At 32.9% G+C, this 21,269-nt stretch overlaps 1 protein-coding gene across 7 annotated transcripts in view; it reads left to right on the top strand.

Moving 5' to 3' along the window:
• The first annotated feature begins 1,925 nt into the window (after nt 1-1,925).
• LOC127721104 (TPR and ankyrin repeat-containing protein 1-like) overlaps nt 1,926-21,269 on the top strand; it is a 56,845-nt gene continuing 37,501 nt past the window's right edge. For 6 of the 7 annotated variants that reach the window (XM_052227785.1, XM_052227796.1, XM_052227802.1 and 3 more), the window contains exons 1-4: nt 9,297-9,617; nt 10,955-11,265; nt 17,354-17,549; nt 19,469-19,795. In XM_052227785.1, coding sequence (XP_052083745.1) covers nt 9,539-9,617; nt 10,955-11,265; nt 17,354-17,549; nt 19,469-19,795 — 913 coding nt within the window. In that variant the 5' untranslated portion in view covers nt 9,297-9,538. Of the gene's footprint in view, nt 2,190-9,296; nt 9,618-10,954; nt 11,266-17,353; nt 17,550-19,468; nt 19,796-21,269 lie in introns of those variants that run through there. The other variant, XM_052227790.1, reaches the window with a different exon arrangement.

Raw genomic sequence — 21,269 nt, forward strand, 5'->3', positions numbered from 1 at the left:
TTACTCTCATTACAAAATATAACCAAAATGGTGAAAACTTTATTAAAATTATAAGAAAACATTGGAACAATCTGCAAAAATACAAACAATGCAGTGATTTTTTTCCCCAAGTGCCTATAATAGCATATATACGTAACAAAAATATAAAAAAATTACCTTGCGAAATCAGGGTAACAGTTGAAAGACTTTTGAAAAGGGACCATGCTTAAACAGTTTCAAGCAAAGATCCCGATATACTGTTAGTAATAATCTGAATTATAGGCAAAAAAACTTATGAATACGAGTTAGCAAAAAAATTTGTTAAGTCTTGAAATTTATTACGAATGTTGGTTGTAGGAACCGCATTTCATTATAATGACAAGAGTTCGGGAGACCAAGATATTAATCTGTTGAATTATAATCATCTCATGAATATTCATTAGTAATTTGCATATTAATCTCAGTGTGTATTTTTGAAATCTCATTGTGTAATTAACAATTCTCAGTGTTTGTTTTTCAATCTATTTCATCTCAGTGCGTCTTTTTAAAATCTCAGTGTGTAATTTTAAATTCTCAGTGTGTGTTTTTCATATTTTTACATCTCAGTGTGTAATTATAAAATCTCAGTGTGTATTTTCGATTTCTCAGTGTGTAATTTCAATTTCTCAGTGTGTTATTTAAGGTTCTTAAATCTCAGTGTGATTTTTTAAATTCTCAGTGTGTAATTTTTTCGAAAAAATGGTTTAAACATAGCTTTGACGAGAACGGCTTGCCATATTTTTGTTGCTCAATGACAAGTAATGTAAATAGTGTATACGTATTAAATGTTTCTTTGAACAATAACAAGGAAGTTAAATACAACAGTTCTACATTATAGAGATCCAGAAGAGCCTCTCTATTTCAAAGTTGCAGGCTATCTACAGATATAATTATTATTGCTTTTTAGACAAAATTGTGAATTAAGGTTTATCATAAACTGTTGGCAAATTTGGCCGTATTTATACCAAAACATTTGATTACTTAGTCCGAGATTACTCTGACGTCCAACGGCTGTTTTGCCAGACAAGCTGGGGCCGTGGGACGTCAGAGCTCGTCCCATATCAAAAAGTGGATATTTGCCCGTCCAAAATAGATGCGCTGCTTCGTCGCTTCTGGTGCCAACGGACGGCTTTGGAATTATATAAATCGGGTATCAATTTGTTCATTTTTCATTTATCTCTTCATTTATGTAAGTTTCACCTACCTGCCACCCTTTATTTTCTCATATTTAGACAGTTTTCACAGTGACCCACCGATTCTGGCATTTTGACTTTCATTTTGAAAGATTGTCATGTGATCACGAGAAAAAAGTGAGGCACAATGGACTATGGAAAATGATGTATGCATATGACCCTAGGTCAATATGAATATATAATCTAACACCTCGCTCATTTACGATGCAAGCAATGTAAATATCCGAGAGCTTTCGAATGTTATCGTGGTTGGCACTAAATGCTTAATACCGATCTCCTGTAAAGGAGGTGAAAAATCGTGGTTGGCTACTAAATGTTAAATATCGATCTCCTATAAAGGAGGTGAAAAAAGTATAGATATTTGCATATTTGAGTCTCGAGGTCGCAAAATGTCTCGTAACATTTGAAAATAAAAGTAAAAATGTCTGAATCGATGGGTCACTGTGAAAACTGTCTGAATATGAGAAAATAAAGGGTGGCAGGTAGGTGAAACTTACATAAATGAAGAGATAAATGAAAAATGAACAAATTGATACCCGATTTATATAATTCCAAAGCCGTCCGTTGGCACCAGAAGCGACGAAGCAGCGCATCTATTTTGGACGGGCAAATATCCACTTTTTGATATGGGACGAGCTCTGACGTCCCACGGCCCCAGCTTGTCTGGCAAAACAGCCGTTGGACGTCAGAGTAATCTCGGACTATTGATTACTCTGAGTACAGACCAACCTGTGTACCTGGAAAAGTTTTAAAGCATTGTTGGACGTAGATAAATAAAATTCAATTAGTTCAACATTAAAACTTAACTGTATTTTTCTGTGCATTTTTCCGTTATTACAGAAGGTGACAAAATAAAATAAGTTGGGAAAGATGTTTGAGAAGTTCCCCTCATATAAATAATTGTATTGATTGGCACGGATAACAGATGGACAATGGAAACTGTTTAACATCTAGTGAACCTTATCAAGTGAAAGTCAGGTATTTGGTTTCTTTTGCCACGACGATCTTCTGTAGACTTGAAATCTAGGTAAGTTTTTGAATTTTTTGAAATATAAGATGCCAAGACTATGGCGCGGAATCAGGGTCAAAAATACTTATTTACGTATATACATAATTATTTCTGTACTATTATCGCCATAGTATGGCGCGGAATCAGGGTCAAAAATACTTATTTACGTATATACATAATTATTTCTGTATATACAGAATTCGATTTACGTATATACGTAAATCGAATTCCGTATATACGTAAATCGAATTCTGTATATACAGAAATAATTATGTATATACGTAAATAATTTCGTATATACAGAAATAATTATGTATATACGAAATTCGATTTACGTATATACGTAAATCAATTTACGTATATACAGAATTCGATTTACGTATATACGGAATTCTTTGTGTATATACGTTAATATTTTTGTATACTAGACATTAATACAACCTGCCAATGAAATTCATTGTTAAAACAATGATTTCTCTTTTCTATGACTAATGAGAACCGAGAAAGTCATTTTTCTTCCATTTACGTGGGTTCGGATTCCGGTTTTCAGTTCCGGATCTAACTCTCGTTTTTGGGGGTTGGGAGGTTAAAACAGCAACAATAAAACTTATGCATAAAATAGCCAAATTAACTCATATGTTTAACAAAAAACACATCAGAGATGTATATTGTCAAACAAAACCTTGAGAGGAATATTCGATTTCGAAAGTTTTTTAATGAATTAAGCGCGACTACGAACAGACAATCATAACAGCTCCAATTGTACTCTCGTTTATATATTCCGGATTAAAAAAAAAAAAAAAAGCATATTTTACCAGCAAAATATCATATCTGGGAACATTAGTTTTCACGCATTATGTTGTTTTTTTTCAATTTTTTTTGTTTTTTTTGTGCATATTTTTTGTTAGCTTGCTTGTTTGTTTATGTTTAAAATCACTTAATTTTGACAACAGACACGCTTTAATTACATTTGTAGTTTGATATAACAATAAGTGGCACTTTAAAGTAAATAAATTGACCTTCTCTATAACTGCCAGTTTAATATAAAGCAATGTATTGATTCAGTTTAATTGGCATAAATAGCAGGAAGCATACCAAAGTCACAGTAAAATCTCGTACAACATGATCAAAGGACAAGGCACCTCCAGGAAAACAGACGAGGACAAAATAGCAAGGTGTGGGATTAAACACGAAATACAAACACCGAAAACACTAAAAACCAAAGCATGGACAATGCGAACACTCAAACTCTCAAACAAACCGAGAGTGAAATCAGGTGCTCGAGAAGGTTAAACTTTTCCTGCTCGTTGTCCAAATGTAATGTAAAAGCGGATAGTAAGTCATATAAAAAAGAAGATGTGGTATGATTGCCAATGAGACAATTCTCCACAAGAGACCAAATGACACAGATTTTAACAACTATAGGTCACCGTACGGCCTTCAACAATGAGCAAAGCCCATACCGCATGAATGAGATATAACGAGTCCAATGAGATATAACGAGTCCAGAACCAATCCTATATATACCAATACATATTCTTAGTATTAGATTTTATTTCATAATCTATTTTGTTCAATTCAATATTTTATCATAAATATTTGTTGTTTTTTAAGGTGTTTCGGTTAAGGTTTAACTACCAAGGTTTTTCCTCATCAGGTATCCCAAGCCTCTAACTAATAAAATAATCAGTTTCAAAAGGAAAGTTCAAAGCATCCATACGCATAGAATTTAAATATTCTGCATACAGGGATACGACACCTGGTAACTTTGTATTGATGTATTGTACTATAAATTCAATCAGTTTATGTTTTGATATAACTACTGTCTTTTATGTTGTGATTTATCCTATAACTTGGAGGATGTAAGTAGATCCTTCAAGTTTTTGTGTCTTTTATATGCTATGATCGGAGGTTTTGGAAACATAGTTTTTGTGCTATCATTTTGTTCAATTAGGTGCCAATGTTTTTTTATTGCTTTATTAAGTCCATTGAAGGAAGGATTAAATTTGGTGGCTAAAACTAATGGAGGCATTGCTCTTTTGTTTTTAAGCTTGTACCTTAGACAATCTTTTCTTTCCCTATGCAATGCCTTTGTTATTATGGGGTTTATATCCTTTTCCGAGTATCCCCTATGGAGAAGTTTTGTTTTGAAAGTTTCAATTTCTTTTAGTGTATCATTTTTGTTATTTGATGATCTCATAAACCGCAATATTTCTGCAGTAATAAATCCATTGAACACCGATGATGGGTGAGCTGACGTTCTTTCAAGATACTGAAAGTTATCAGTAGGTTTACGGTATAGTTTTACGTCTAATATATTATGATTAAGGAATCTGTTTCCTTTAAAAATTGTGACGTCAAGGAATTGAATGCTAGTGTGTGATATTTCATGCGTAAATTTTATTAACGGGTGTATATTATTAGCAATGTTAAATAATTCAGTAAGATTATCTTGACTAGAATTAAAAAGAATGAATCCATCATCTCTGTATATAGATAACAGTGCTAAGTTATCTTTAAAAGGAAATATATCAAGAATATTCGTTATAATTTCAAACATTCTGAAATCAGCCAGGGATGGGCTCATTGGGGCTCCCATTGGGATTCCACATGTCTGTCTGAATATCAAGTTATTAAATTCAAATTCATTATTGCATAGAATGAATTGAAGAATTCTTAAATGAGATATAACGAGTCCAGAACCAATCCTATATATACCAATACATATTCTTAGTATTAGATTGATTGAATTTAGAGTACAATACATCAATACAAAGTTACCAGGTGTCGTATCCCTGTATGCAGAATATTTAAATTCTATGCGTATGGATGCTTTGAACTTTCCTTTTGAAACTGATTATTTTATTAGTTAGAGGCTTGGGATACCTGATGAGGAAAAGCCTTGGTAGTTAAACCTTAACCGAAACACCTTAAAAAACAACAAATATTTATGATAAAATATTGAATTGAACAAAATAGATTATGAAATAAAATCTAATACTAAGAATATGTATTGGTATATATAGGATTGGTTCTGGACTCGTTATATCTCATTGAAGTGAACAAACACTTCAACAGAGTTTACATATACAATGTATAATTTTTGAAATAGATTTAAACAAAATACAAATCAATTCATCTCTCAAATAGAGTAGAATTAGTAAAATACAGTTCATCTCTCAAATAGAGTTGAATGTTATATATATTCATTTCATCTCTCAATTAGAGTTGAAATAATTATACAAACAAACAAATTAGTTTTGTCACAAAAGAAATTTAAACAAATATATTACTATGAGTAATAGAAAAAGATCTCTCAGGAAAAGGGATCAGACAAAACGATTAATAAAATACAAAAGTAAACTCCGTATACATAATAATAACAAAGGCCATCTTAAACGCACAAAAAACTTTCATGAAAATGTAAGAAAAGCTTTAAACTATATAGAAGTGTTTTCACGTGAAAATCTCACAAACTATGAAATATTAGTTCTTGCAAAGGGATTAAAATTTATTCCCAGTCCTGATGTAAAATACATTAAACAAAATCTCTTACGAGATTTTGACGAACTAGGCAGAAAAATGCGATGCAAATATCACTTTAGTGAAAAATCTAATGCGGACACCAATCATCCTTTTAGAATCAAATCGGGATTCAAACCCTCTTTAGCAAACAACACAATAGAAAATTATCTATTTGCCACAAAGATGGAAAAATGCAGACTAAAAATAAACAAAGTTAGAAATAATCTTTCTAAACATGAGAGAGCGGCACTCAAAACCTTACGTTCAAATAATAATATAATTATTAAGAAAGCTGACAAAAATTCATCTACTGTTGTTCTGGATAAAAATCTATATATTAAACAAACACTGAACTTCCTGAACAACAGTATATGCTATGAGCAAATTCATGAATTTAATACGAACAAAATATCCGAAACTATTCAAAAAACGATCAAACAACTACACAAGAAAGAATATATCGACGATATAACATATAAATACCTAGCCAATAATGCCAATATACGAGTGGGACGACTCTATATGTTGCCTAAAATTCTCAAAATTAACCATGAAGATAGAGAAAAAATCAAAACTAACAAAGATTTCCTTAAAAATATTGATATTCCTGGGAGACCAATTGTATCATTATGCAATAGTCCACTTGAAAAAATTGGTCAATTTATAGACTACTTCCTAAAACCAGTAGTTAGCCAATTATGGACTTATACACAGGACACAACCTCATTTATTAACAAAATAGAACAAATAAGGGCACCGGATGACATAATTATGTGCACTTTTGATATAACTAGTATGTACAATTCCTTAACTCACGATGAAATACTGCAAGCAGTTGACAGAGCATGGTACAAAATATGTCGTAATAAACATGAAATACCTCTACCACCAAAAAAGGACTTCTTAAGAATACTTCAATTCATTCTATGCAATAATGAATTTGAATTTAATAACTTGATATTCAGACAGACATGTGGAATCCCAATGGGAGCCCCAATGAGCCCATCCCTGGCTGATTTCAGAATGTTTGAAATTATAACGAATATTCTTGATATATTTCCTTTTAAAGATAACTTAGCACTGTTATCTATATACAGAGATGATGGATTCATTCTTTTTAATTCTAGTCAAGATAATCTTACTGAATTATTTAACATTGCTAATAATATACACCCGTTAATAAAATTTACGCATGAAATATCACACACTAGCATTCAATTCCTTGACGTCACAATTTTTAAAGGAAACAGATTCCTTAATCATAATATATTAGACGTAAAACTATACCGTAAACCTACTGATAACTTTCAGTATCTTGAAAGAACGTCAGCTCACCCATCATCGGTGTTCAATGGATTTATTACTGCAGAAATATTGCGGTTTATGAGATCATCAAATAACAAAAATGATACACTAAAAGAAATTGAAACTTTCAAAACAAAACTTCTCCATAGGGGATACTCGGAAAAGGATATAAACCCCATAATAACAAAGGCATTGCATAGGGAAAGAAAAGATTGTCTAAGGTACAAGCTTAAAAACAAAAGAGCAATGCCTCCATTAGTTTTAGCCACCAAATTTAATCCTTCCTTCAATGGACTTAATAAAGCAATAAAAAAACATTGGCACCTAATTGAACAAAATGATAGCACAAAAACTATGTTTCCAAAACCTCCGATCATAGCATATAAAAGACACAAAAACTTGAAGGATCTACTTACATCCTCCAAGTTATAGGATAAATCACAACATAAAAGACAGTAGTTATATCAAAACATAAACTGATTGAATTTATAGTACAATACATCAATACAAAGTTACCAGGTGTCGTATCCCTGTATGCAGAATATTTAAATTCTATGCGTATGGATGCTTTGAACTTTCCTTTTGAAACTGATTATTTTATTAGTTAGAGGCTTGGGATACCTGATGAGGAAAAGCCTTGGTAGTTAAACCTTAACCGAAACACCTTAAAAAACAACAAATATTTATGATAAAATATTGAATTGAACAAAATAGATTATGAAATAAAATCTAATACTAAGAATATGTATTGGTATATATAGGATTGGTTCTGGACTCGTTATATCTCATTCAGGACCTTGGAGTTGAAGTCAAATGCTCCGGAAGTTTCTGATCTACTAGTGACAGCCGTAACAAAATAACAAACAAATAAATGTTAACTAGCAACTCCTCAATCCACGTTTACTACATTAATTGACTGACTATGTTTTTGTTATACAGTAAGGTGAAAATATTTCACGCATATTCAGGACGAGAACTAATAAACAATGAATGAAATAGGTAGGTTCTACAAAGTGGGTTCGCCATGAGGGTATCAGGTGTTCCAGCCCAAAATTAATCCGACCCTAATTCGGACCGGGCCAAGTCGATTTAGACAATTCAATTCAGCCTCATTCTAAAATAATGTATAATTTGGGATAGTTCAACCATTTAGTGTATTTGTTAACAACCATTTGAAAAGTGCAATAAACGATTTATTTTTGGCAAAAAAAGCTTAATTACAATAAAAGTATGATAAGTTTTGGAAGTATTTTATTCTATGAGGTGCATAGCTCTGTTAATAAGTTGTGTATATTTCAATGATGATCGGGAAAGATATTTATAGAAACAGAGTAAGTTTTCCGATTGTTTCTTTTTTTTTATAAAGTATTCTTAAGTGTTTCTAAAGATATATATATTTTACCTTATACTGATATATATATATATATATAATTCGTCTCAAATTTAGCCCAACAATGTTAGATCTTCAAATGCGTTAGCAAATCTTTGTTCTTCCCTCAGCGGGATTCGAACCCTTGCTTCTGTGACATCGTGGCAACACCGCCTGCACCGTGTCCAGCGCCCTAGACCACTCGACCACCTAGGTACATAAAAATATAGCTTTCGGTGGTCGATGTAATGCCTTTCCTCGTCGGCTTTATCTAGGGTTGTAACACAGTACATGATGTACAGTGGACCTTTCAGATCAGCTATTTTGTCTGTCGTAAAGGATGATAATTTTAATTACCATGCCGCCACATCAAATATATATATACGGGTCGTTTGCACTATGGAACATATGTTATCATCGTAATTACTTGTCAACAATGAGACCACTCTCTAAAATTACTTGTCAACAATTAGATCACTCAAAAAAACTATCGCCGGGGGGCAGAGATGCAAATTAGTGCTCTAAAAAGATCAATTTATTTACCTTTCTGTAGAATTTTTTCGGCGGAATTTATGCTTATGCACACAAAAGATCCACATGTATTTGCACCTACCACAATCGACCGTTTTGTGAAAATTTATCTTTAATTTTAAAGATTACAAATATCGCAAAGTTCCATATTATAATTTAAGTAAAAACACGTATATCAGATGCATAAAATCATAAATCATGCACCTACATTAAACTTTTAAAGCACATAGAAACAGATGTAAACAATTCAAATATACCAACTTGGCATGTTTTACCTTCTCTAACAAAGAGTTCCATGTCTTTTGTTTAATTTCAACTGGATATCAGCCTGATACCACCAGAATGGTAAAAATATCAGCCATATTAAATCCCTCTATCAAAGGAAGGCAAAAAGTGATTCTTTTTAACTATTATTATTTTTATTTGGTGCTGTGCCATCATATTTAGAGGAACTGAGACAGGGCAAAGAATAATCTTGTTACATGTTGTCAGTCAACATCACCATGTAATTTTGCATATTTTTTTTCCGAATTTGCAGTTGAAGGACTTTTTAACAGAAGATGCGAAGCTCTCTTGGATAACTAGAATATGGCTGGATTCAACTTTATACGGCATCCATTCGCATTTCCATCATGGATTCCTACTGTTCAGCCTGGCCGAATTGTGGGTAATGATACAAGATTTCAATATTATTTTGACTAATTTCCAAATATTCGACTATAACAACGATAATATATATGCATTAAAATGAAAACGATCTGAAATTATGAAAGATTTTTACAAATTATATACGTGTATGTAAAAATTAAAAGAACAAAAACAAAAAAGAATTAAAACAAGAGAGGCTTTCTTAACCAAAACCAATAATCTAACGAATGGTTAATGAAAGGAGAAGTTGTGTGTACGCAAATGAGGTAGCAGCCCAAATGTGTCTATTTTTTTCCCAGAAGATAAAACTGGTTTAAAATGCCCTAGAATCACATCTTAAAAACCATGCATGTAAAATAAGCATATTTTTTTCTTCAATATGACCTTAGATAGAAACGTATAGGGTAAATAATCTTCAGATTTTATGGATATATGTAAAATAAATAAATAAATATATTTATTATTAGTTAAATTTTCAAATACAAGTACATTGTTTAACAAATTTCCTATTTTGGCGCTGCAAGAAATCCTTGTTATTTTTTCATAGTTTTTAAAAGAGAAAAGCGGACAATGTTAAAAGTATGAAAAATCTAGAGAGAATCATTTCCCGCCAAATTTTCAATGGCGTATATCTCGAAAACAAGCACACGGACCCTTCATCTTTTTCTGCTTTTTTAGTTCTTTTATTTATATACTATCATTTTATAACAGTCTTTTAAAAGGCTTGTTAATTTGAAAGAGAGTAGCGAAAGTCCTTAAATACAAATCTTTTTAAATGGAAAATGAAATTCAGTGTTTTCTGGGGAAAATTTAGTGCATTGCTACAGAAAATTCACGAGGTGTTCAAAAATACTAGTAAAAGATAAAAATGTGAACAGCAATTATCCTGAACACAATTCCTCCTGTTGAAAATAGCCCATTCCTAAGTCTAACGTATAATCATCATCTTTCACCGCTGTATTCGTCAAAATCTTAATAACAAAGTTCTTTTGTTTTATTATGGTAATACGCTAGTTATAAATAAAAAATACCAAAATCTCTTAAATTAAAATTTAACAAGAAATCTGTGACTCGTTAATAAACTAGGTATCACGAAAACATTCTTTTTATGTTTCAAACACTTTATCTTTATCTTGACTTTGGTAAAAACTTTATTTTGGTCGAGAAACCTAGCATTACGATGAGATGCGTATAACTTCGACCAAGATGAACAACTTGGGTACTAGAAATTTAGTACGAGATGTTTGAAAGCTTGTATAATTATGGACAGGACACTACATGTTTAACGTTTATTAAAATTTTTCGTCCGATATAATTTTCTGAGTTTTGAATTTGCCTCGCCATATATTATTTTAGGGCATGCAGCAGAAGACAACTATACAGAAGAAAATATTGGAGTGGATGAAATGTGTTCCTCTGCTGATCCATTTGTCCGTAGCTTCTATGGTGACAAGGGAAATCGAGAGTTGTCTGTGGGCAATTATAGAGCTGCCTTATATTCTTACTCAATAGCACTTTCCTGCTTTGATTCCAATAGAGTAGATTGCAATAGCGAACTGTCGATTTTGTTGAGGAATATGTCAGAATGTCACCTTCAGTTGGGGAATATTGACAATGCATATAGGACTGCAAAAGATAGTTTAAAATATAATCATTCATGTAACAAGGTAAGTAAAACATTGGTGTTGTTGTCAAAAGTTAACAGAAATCTGCAATACAAGGCGCTTACAGGTATAAAGAAAAAGTGCGAGATTTAATGTACGATCATCTTTTTTTTTAATTGCTAAATTAGTGCATAATATCCAGTCTATTTTCTGTTAGATGTTTTTCTTCTTTATATCGATCTGATAAGTTAAGCCCTTTTCAACTTATTTTTATACGACCGCAAAAACATTTTTGTGGTCGTATATTGGTATGACGTTGGCGTCGTCGTCGTCGTCGTCCGAAGACACATTAGTTTTCGCACTCTAACTTTAGTTTAAGTGAATGGATCTATGAAATTTTACCATAAGGTTCAATACCACAAAAGGAAGGTGGGGATTGATTTTGGGGGTTATGGTACCAACAGTTAAGGAATTAGGGGCCAAAAAGGGGCAAAAAATAAGCATTTTTGTAACTACCAGACATAACTTGTGTGTAAGTGTATGGATCTCTCTGACATTGTACTACAAGGTTCCATATCACAAAGGGAATGCTGGGATAGATTTTGGGGGTAATTGCCTCCAAATTTTAGGAATTAAGGGCCAAAAAGGGGCAAAATACAAGCATTTTTCTAGTTTCATGACAATAACTTGTGTGTAAGTGTATGGATCTCTCTGACATTGTATCACAATGTTCCATATCACAAAGGGAATGCTGGGATTGATTTTGGGGGTAATTGCCTCCAAATTTTAGGAATTAGGGGCCAAAAAGGGCCAAAAAACAAGCATTTTTCTAGTTTCATGACAATAACTTGTGTGTAAGTGTATGGATCTTTATGAAATTGTACTACAAGGTTCCATATCACAAAGGGAAAGCTGGAATTGAGTTTGGGGGTAATTTCCGAAAAATTTTAGGAATAAGGGGCCAAAAAGGGGCCAAAAATAAGCATTTTTCTAGTTTCCAGACAATAACTTGTGTTTAAGTGTATGGATCTCTCTGAAATTGTACTGCAAGGTACCATACCACAAAGGGAAGGCTGGGATTGATTTTTGGGGTAATTCCCTCAAAATTTTAGTAATAAGGGGCCATAAAAGGGCCAAAAAACAAGCATTTTTCTAGTTTCAGGACAATAACTTGTGTGTAAGTGTATGGATCTTTATGAAATTGTACTGCAAGGTTCCATATCACAAAGGGAAAGCTGGGTTTGAGTTTCGGGGTAATTGCGCTAAACGTTTAGGAATTTGGGACCAAAAAGGGGCCAAAAAAGAAGCATTTTTCTAGTTTCCAGACAATAACTTGTGTTTAAGTGTATGGATCTCTCTGAAATTGTACTGCAAGGTACCATACCACAAAGGGATTGATTGATTGTTGTTTGCTTTACGCCGCATTAGCACAGAAAGGCTATATCGCGGCGATACCACAAAGGGAAAGCTGGGATTGAGTTTGGGGGTGATGAATCATAAGGGGGTTCAAAAAGTTGGGGGGGGGGATTTTTTTTTCCTTTTTTTTCTTTAAAATTTTCCATTTTAAATTGGTTATTTCTGATTTATATATAAAAGCAAATAATAATGATATGGTTTGAATAGGTAAATTAAAATTTTTTAAGTTCTTAGACCACTTTCATTCTGTGTGAGAAACCTATGCTGTGTCAAATATGTAATTACAATCCAAATTCAGTGCTGTATCAAGCTTGAATGTTGTGTCCATACTTGCCCCAACTATTCAGGGTTCGACCTCTGCGGTCGTATCAAGCTGCACCCCAGCGGAGCATTTTATTATAGTTTGTTCTTATGTTGTACTGTTTCACCACTGTCCCAGGTTATAGGGCGTGGAGGTGATAGCAAACTGGTTTAACCCCGCCACATTCTGTATGTGCCTGTCCCAAGTCTGGAGCCTGTAATTCACTGGTTGTCGTTTGTTGCAGTGTACCATATATGTTTTTCGTGCATTGTTTTGTACATAAATCAGACCGTTAGTTTTCTCATTTGAATTGTTTTACATTTGTCATTTCGGGGCCTTTTATAGCTGACTATGCGGTATGGTTTTTGCTCATTGTTATAGGACGTACGGTGACATATAGTTGTTAACTTCTATGTCATTTGGTCTCTGGTGGAGAGTTGTCTCATTGGCAATCTTACCACATCGTATTTTTATATCAAACTATTTAAATACCGATTCCCGGATAACTTTTCATCATGTACACACGTTGATCCGGAAACAGATATTTATTTGTATTTTTATACGACCGCAAAAAAATTTTGTGGTCGTATATTGGTATGACGTTGGCGGCGTCGTCGTCGTCGTCGTCGTCGTCGTCCGGCGTCGTCGTCCGAAGACACATTGGTTTTCGCACTCTAACTTTAGTTTAAGTGAATGGATCTCTATAAACTTTTACCAAAAGGTTCAATACCTCAAAAGGAAGGTGGGGATTGATTTTGGGGGTTATGGTACCAACAGTTAAGGAATTAGGGGCCAAAAAGGGGCCAAAAATAAGCATTTTTGTAACTTCCAGACATAACTTGTGTGTTAGTGTATGGATCTCTCTGACATTGTACCACAAGGTTCCATATCACAAAGGGAATGCTGGGATAGATTTTGGGGGTAATTGCCTCCAAATTTTAGGAATTAGGGGCCAAAAAGGGGCAAAAAACAAGCATTTTTCTAGTTTCATGACAATAACTTGTGTGTAAGTGTATGGATCTCTCTGACATTGTTCCACAAGGTTCCATATCACAAAGGGTATGCTGGGATTGATTTTGGGGGTAATTGCCTCCAAATTTTAGGAATTTGGGGCCAAAAAGGGCCAAAAAACAAGCATTTTTCTATTTTCATGACAATAACTTGTGTGTAAGTGTGTGGATCTTTATGAAATTGTACTACAAGGTTCCATATCACAAAGGGAAAGCTGGAATTGATTTTGGGGGTAATTTCCCACAACGTTTAGGAATAAGGGGCCAAAAAAGGGGCCAACAATAAGCATTTTTCTAGTTTCCAGACAATAACTTGTGTTCAAGTGTATGGATCTCTCTGACATTGTATCACAAGGTACCATACCACAAAGGGAAGGCTGGGATTGATTTTGGGGTTAAATCCCTAGAAATTTGAGGAATTAGGGGCCATAAAGGGGCAAAAAACAAGCATTTTTCTAGTTTCAGGACAATAACTTGTGTGTAAGTGTATGGATCTTTATGAAATTGTACTGCAAGGTTCCATATCACAAAGGAAAAGCTGGGTTTGAGTTTGGGGGTAATTGCCCTAAATGTTTAGGAATTTTGGGCCAAAAAGGTGCCAAAAAACAAGCATTTTTCTAGTTTCCAGACAATAACTTTTGTTTAAGTGTATGGACCTCTCTTAAATTGTACAGTAATCATACATGTGAACCTCCCGACGGGAATACAATAATCCCGTTTTCAGGGGTCTCCTCCCGACCTCCCGTTGAAGACAAAAAAATCCCGTGTATGAAATATTTAATGAATGAAAAATTTCAGCCCAACATATCTGGTGTAACTGACATTACCTGAAGTTATATTTTACCTGTAAATCAATTAACATGCATAATTATATGGCTTCACTTGTCACCTTGGGTGTCAAACATACTGGTAATCAACGATTTTTACATCAGGCTAACTGCCGTTGTGTAATAAAACTTTGTATATTTAAAATGAATGTTGGGTTACTTCCCTTGATTTATCCTGTTTTAAGTTACTTTCCTTTAAATAATGTAAATTTTTAAAAGAATATAAATAAAATATAAATTGAACAAATAATCATAAAAGGATTGTAATTAAATGATTTTAAATGTCTTGGGACAAATAAAAAAATAATAATTTGAAAATTATTTGAGGGTTCTATACTTCCTTTCAAGGCTTAAATTGAAATTTATATATTAACTATGACCCATGATTACAGTTTGAATGTGTTACTTATCATGCATTGAAAATCTACTTGCATAAAGATAAAAAATAAAAGATCTACTTGCAGATAGATAAGCAAATATTCTGATTGCAATGAATAATGGAAAAAAAGATATGACCTAAAAAATTTAAAGAACATACTAAAAAAGAAGAATGTTAGATTGAACAAATTGAAAGTTTAAAAAGATAGAGAAAATTTATAAGTACAAGGGTACTATAAACATAATACATTCGGATGGAAAGTTGAAGAAAACACACTTTAACAGACAATTTCTACAGCACACGGTTACATTTACGACAGAATTTATGTCGATTAAAAAGCTCCTGATCTGAGTCCTAATCTCCTGACCAAAATTTCCCAAACTCCTGATTTTAGTTTCACAGTCCATCATATGTACTGCAAGGTACCGTACCACAAAGGGAAGGCTGGGATTGAGTTTGGGGGTGATGAATCATAAGGGGGTTGAAAAAATTTGTGGGAGGGATTTTTTTTTCCTTTTTTTTTCTTTGAAATTTTCCATTTTAAATTGGTTATTTCTGATTTATATATAAAAGCAAATAATAATGATATGGTTTGAATAGATAAATTAAAAAATTTTAAGTTCTTAGACCACATTCATTCTGTGTCAGAAACCTATGCTGTGTCAAATATTTAATTACAATCCAAATTCAGTGCTGTATCAAGCTTTATGTTGTGTCCATACTTGCCCCAACTGTTCAGGGTTCGACCTCTGCGGTCGTATCAAGCTGCGCCCCAGCGAAGCATTTTATTCTGTTTTGGAACGACCACCATGTTAATTTAATTGCACGAAAAACAACCCTTATTCATATGAAAAAAAAGGAAACTAAGTATGTAGCGTTACATTCATGTGCGTTTTCATAACCGTGATTTATTGGGTCGGCAGCAAAGATTTAGTGTAAAAGTATATCTGCTGTTTCACACTAACCTATAAGATTGTCGAGCTTTTCTAAGTTTAAATGTTGTAAAGCCTTGGTTTTTTTTATCCGGTATCTAGTACATACGAAAAAGATATTAGTAAATAACTGATCGAAACGTTTCAGCTGTTAAAAAAACATAAAAGGGAGAAGAGAAGGTGACACTATAGAAAAATAGAAAAATGATATCGGAGAGATACCGTGTTAAAAAAATATATAACAATTTCATATACAGAATCAACTATTTTACAATTATCAAAGTATTTTCTCGCCTACAACCGAAAAGTACGTTTTGAATACCTGTAGGTTCAATACTTTTGAAACTGTTTTTTTCCCGACAATTCTAAATAGAAAAGAGTTAGAAACCTATAGGGAATAATTTGAATAAAAATTGAGATCAGCCTTTTCAGAGGGAGCTGCAGGCATATGCTCTTTTTCTATACAAAATTGATTGATTTCTCGACGTTGACCTAACGTTCAATGGCAAATGTTCATGCATATTCAGGGCGAAAGCATATTGACAAAGGATAAAACGTAAGTATCATGATCAATTTCAAACATTGACTACAATGCTATTGACATTCTCTGCAACTAACAATTACAGCTATGAACAGTGGTACATGTTTCAAACAGCTTCAAGTAGTAGTAAATTGAAGGAAAACATAACGTTGTTGTTACATGTATAGTGTACATTTCATTATTTTACCTTCCAAACACGCGCAGAGCAAAACGTTGTTTTACAAATACACCCAGGTGAACCATGTTAGGCTGGGTATAGGTATTTACTGCCATTTTTTTTTCACAAAAGGACTTAAAAAAGGATTATTATGCACTTTTAAGAAATTTAAATCTACCGAAAGTCCTTGCTCCTTTTTGAAATTTTTTAGGGTATTTAGTAGATATATGTATCATTGCTACCAGTTGAAAGATACTGACTCTTTGAACCATCTGTTTCTATTATTTCTTTTTAGGTTACAGTTTCACTTTAACAGGCAATCTTAGTGAACATTCATGGGATCTTTGCCCCTGGCAATAACAGACAGACCTGTTTTCCACTATATCGTCGTATGAATTATACTTATTTTGGTTGTTATAACTTTAAATACTGTATTTCTATAATTTAGAACGTTAATTTCTTTAAGACTAAATCTTAATGTTAAAATTTTGAATAATGCCATTCATCATTTCATCATAATGCAACCGTGTAACTAAAGTAGCAACAGTCTAGTTGATCGATATCTTTCACCATTTTCCTAAATTGCAGGCGCAATTGATGCTGGGAGATGTATGTGCTGCTAAAAACGAACACCAAAAGGCCTTTAAGATGTATTCACGTGTACTGTCGAACTATAGTAGGTGCAATTCTCATCCTCGTGGTATGGATGAGTCCATGGAGTCTATAGAAGCAGATATTCTAAAGAAATGTTGCATTCATTATATGCATTTGGATAAATCAAAGTGTGAGTACGAAGTTTAATACAGTAAATGTAAAAAAAAACTCTATAAAGTGATTTTGACTCGGGTGCATTTTCAGTAACGGCTTGTCCTCAGCTAGTTTTCAAAATCATCGAAGATATACAATAAATGAAAACGCCATAAAATCTTTAATAAAAGCGTATGAAAGAGTTCACTTAATTTAGATTATATAAAGGTAATCTATTATTACGAAAATGTATTTATGACCAAAACCTTTCATTATATAGTGTCTATATTATCTATGTTAGTTCGGGATTTTTTTTTGCGCTTTTTACCGATCTAGTGAGTAAAGCTTTTACAACTGATTTTTCTTAAGTTTGTTGCTATGTTGTGCTGTTACATCACTGTACCAAGTTAGGGGAGGGTTGAGCGCTCACGAACTTGTTAAACCCTGCCACTTTCTTTATGTGCCTGTCCCATGTCAGGAGCCTGTAATTTAGTGGTTACCATTTGTTCATGTCTGTCAAATTTGTTTTTCGTAAATTGTGTTGTTATGATTTAGCACTTTTGTTATCTCGTTTGAATTGTTTCACATTTTTCATGTCGGGGCCTTTTATAGCAGACTAAACGGTATGGGGTTGTTATCATTGTTGAAGGCCGTACGGTGACCTATATTCATACCTGGGATAATTAAAAATGTAATTGTAATTAGCTGTAGTTAATTACAAATTTGTAAATAATTTAATGAAATGTGTAATTAAGCATATTTTTTAATTACCAGTACATATTACTGAGAGTGATTAATTACATTGTCTTTTTGCCATGTAATAATGAAAAAAAAACATTTCAATTACTTTCAATTGCATGTCAATATTTGCTGGGACATTTTAAACATGGTTGGCTCTTCTGATGCAATCACACATCATGCACCTGTAAATTGTATGTTTTCCTACATTTAGAATGCACTTAGCACTTTGATTTTATTTATACTTTATAAACATTTTAATGTGTTGAAAAAATATTTAATGTTCCCTAATACATCATTAATCATTATATATAGATAAGAAGATATAGCATGTAATATACTCTTTTTTTTGTATTTGATTCATTTTTTTTATTCTAGCGTATTGTCATTTTTATGATTTTATCCTATATGACATATCTCTTAATACCTATCTTTGGACAAAAGTAATTGAAATGTAATTAATTACATTGGCAAGGTAAGTGTAATGGAATTAATTACATTTGAAAATCAATGTAATATCTGATGTTATTAATAACATTTAAAATTAATGTATTTGAAGTGCACGCATTGATTTTTAATTGCTTAATAAAAGGATATCACGGACAAGTGTAGGTGTTATCATAAGTGCGATCAGAAACATATATAAGTAGTTGTATTATGTGTCTCTGGTGCGATTAAATAAATTTTCCAAGTGTTTTGATAACATATGCATAAGTCAATTTTGAGGCTAGATTTTCTTTTGATTTTTGTAAGTTGTTTTTGCGCTTCGTGTCGATCTAGTAAATTAATTTTTACAGTTTTTTATGTTGTGCTGGTACACCACTGTCCCAGGTAAAGGTGAGCGCTCACAAACACATTTAACCCCGACACATCCTTTATGTGCCTGCGCCAATAAATCAGCGGTTGACGTTAGTTGCTGTATGTCATAATTATTTGTTTTTCGTTTATTGTTTTTAGCTTTTATTATTGGTTTTTGGTTTTCCTTTTTTTAAATGTTTTATATTTCGTTATTCTGTGGCGTTTTACAGCTTTATGCGTTATAAGTTTTGCTCATTGTTAAAGGCCGTGCGGTATTCTATAGTTAGTTCCATCCTCGTCCTTTGGTCTTTGGTGGATATCCGTCTCATTGGTATTCATAACACATCTCCTTTTTTCTATCAAACAGTTTATTAATTATTTTGTTTTTCCCGTATATATAATGTTTTAACGTTTTTACAGATCCAAATAATTTTCATCGCATATTGGGTATAGATATCATGTGCAATGTATGGATAGATGTCTTATACAGTTTTATGGTGGAAAAGAATATAAGGGCGGCGATGTTTGTAGAAAATATGATCCAGTATACAGCACGAAAGCCATGTGTGTTTGTGATGAAGAGATTTAATCTCAGACCTCTTTGTGATATGAATTTTATTCAGTCCTATCCTCAATGTGTGTCTCATATTAGCTTCTTTGTTAGTCTTGGAAGCAATTACACAGAATTATCAACCGAGGAAGGAGATACATTCATCCACGCAGCTGTAAAAATGGCATTAACATCAGGTTCGCTAGCATATTTATGTATTTTATTTGTATGTAGTATTGAACTTATGTAAGATTCTTTTTTTATTGTTTTGATAAACTTCGAATATGTAAAAAAAAGTAATCTGAATCTTATTATTTAACCTCACCTGAACCAAAAAGGGCCATTGTGAGCTATTGTCATCACTTGTCATGCGTCGTCTGTTGTGTCCGTCGTCGTCATCGGTTAACTTTTACACACAATTTCTCTTCTGAAAACAAACTTGGCCATAATAATCATTGTCCGGTGATCCCGCCTGCCAACCAACATGGCCGACATTGCTAAAATAGAACATAGAGATAGAATTGAAGTATTGTATTTTATCTTGAAAATCTTTATAAATAGAGAAATAGACGAGAGCCGAAATGTTCAAAACGTCAAGATCTACCTACTTTCATTTTGATAAAACAAAATATCAGACGGCACCTTATAAGAGATATATTGCCCTAAAATGAATATTACCTTTTAATATATTTTTTCCAATTAACTCGAACACTACAACAGATAGAGAACAATTTAAATAGCAAAAATGAACTACAAGACAAGATCTACAAATAATTCGACATAGCCGAAATCGGTCGTCGACTCCTTATAAGAGTAATGTCCATAAATGACAATTTTACCATATTTATTTTTGTTTTTTTACTTCTGAAATTTGTAAAGGAATTAAAAAAGATAAACAGAATTCAAATATAATTCAACATGTATATACTCCTCGAAAATAATTTCAGCATGAAGTTATTGCTTTGTTCGCTCATCCTCCGGTCTGTACTTTCTGACCGGAGTCCATGTGTCCGTGATAATTTTAGTATCCCTTGCTTGATTGAAATGGAACTTATACAGATGGAAGATATAGAAAAGTTTAAATGAAATGACGCCTATTGATTTTGGGGTCGATATGTTAAAACTCAAGGACACTGATACTTGAAATACATTTTTTTAAATTTGGTTCCGGAATGGTATCCCACTATGAATTGTATATCATTTATACAGGTGAAAAAACAATAAAAGTACATGCTTATTTGTCCCTCCAAGCATACTAGTATTTTGAACCCTGGAAATAAATCTGTTTTTTTGCCAAATACACATGAAGTTTGGGGAGCTTCAGTTGGAAATGCCATCTTTTTACTTGTTTGGTCTAATCGTCATTGTGCGCTCCACACATAGATGCACTCGAGGTTAATTTGTTACTAGTGGAGTGAAAACATGTGGTTGAATGTTGTGTCTCTTTAATTGGACAATCTCGGCCAAGTATGGGGTATCTTTGGAAAAGAGATTGTATCCTGGAACTTGTCAGTGATTAATTAGAAAGACAATGTTAGGAGCAGTATTTTTAACAACGCTGTTTTGTCTTTTGTCCTCATGAGAAGATACTAAGCATTGTTCTTTTTATCTACCTTTTACTGATTAAATTGATTGGTGCACGTGTAACAGAAAGACAACTTGAAGTCAATT

The sequence above is a fragment of the Mytilus californianus genome, unplaced genomic scaffold (assembly GCF_021869535.1).
Source record: "Mytilus californianus isolate M0D057914Y unplaced genomic scaffold, xbMytCali1.0.p SCAF_1, whole genome shotgun sequence".
Classification (NCBI taxonomy): Eukaryota; Metazoa; Mollusca; class Bivalvia; order Mytilida; family Mytilidae; genus Mytilus; species Mytilus californianus.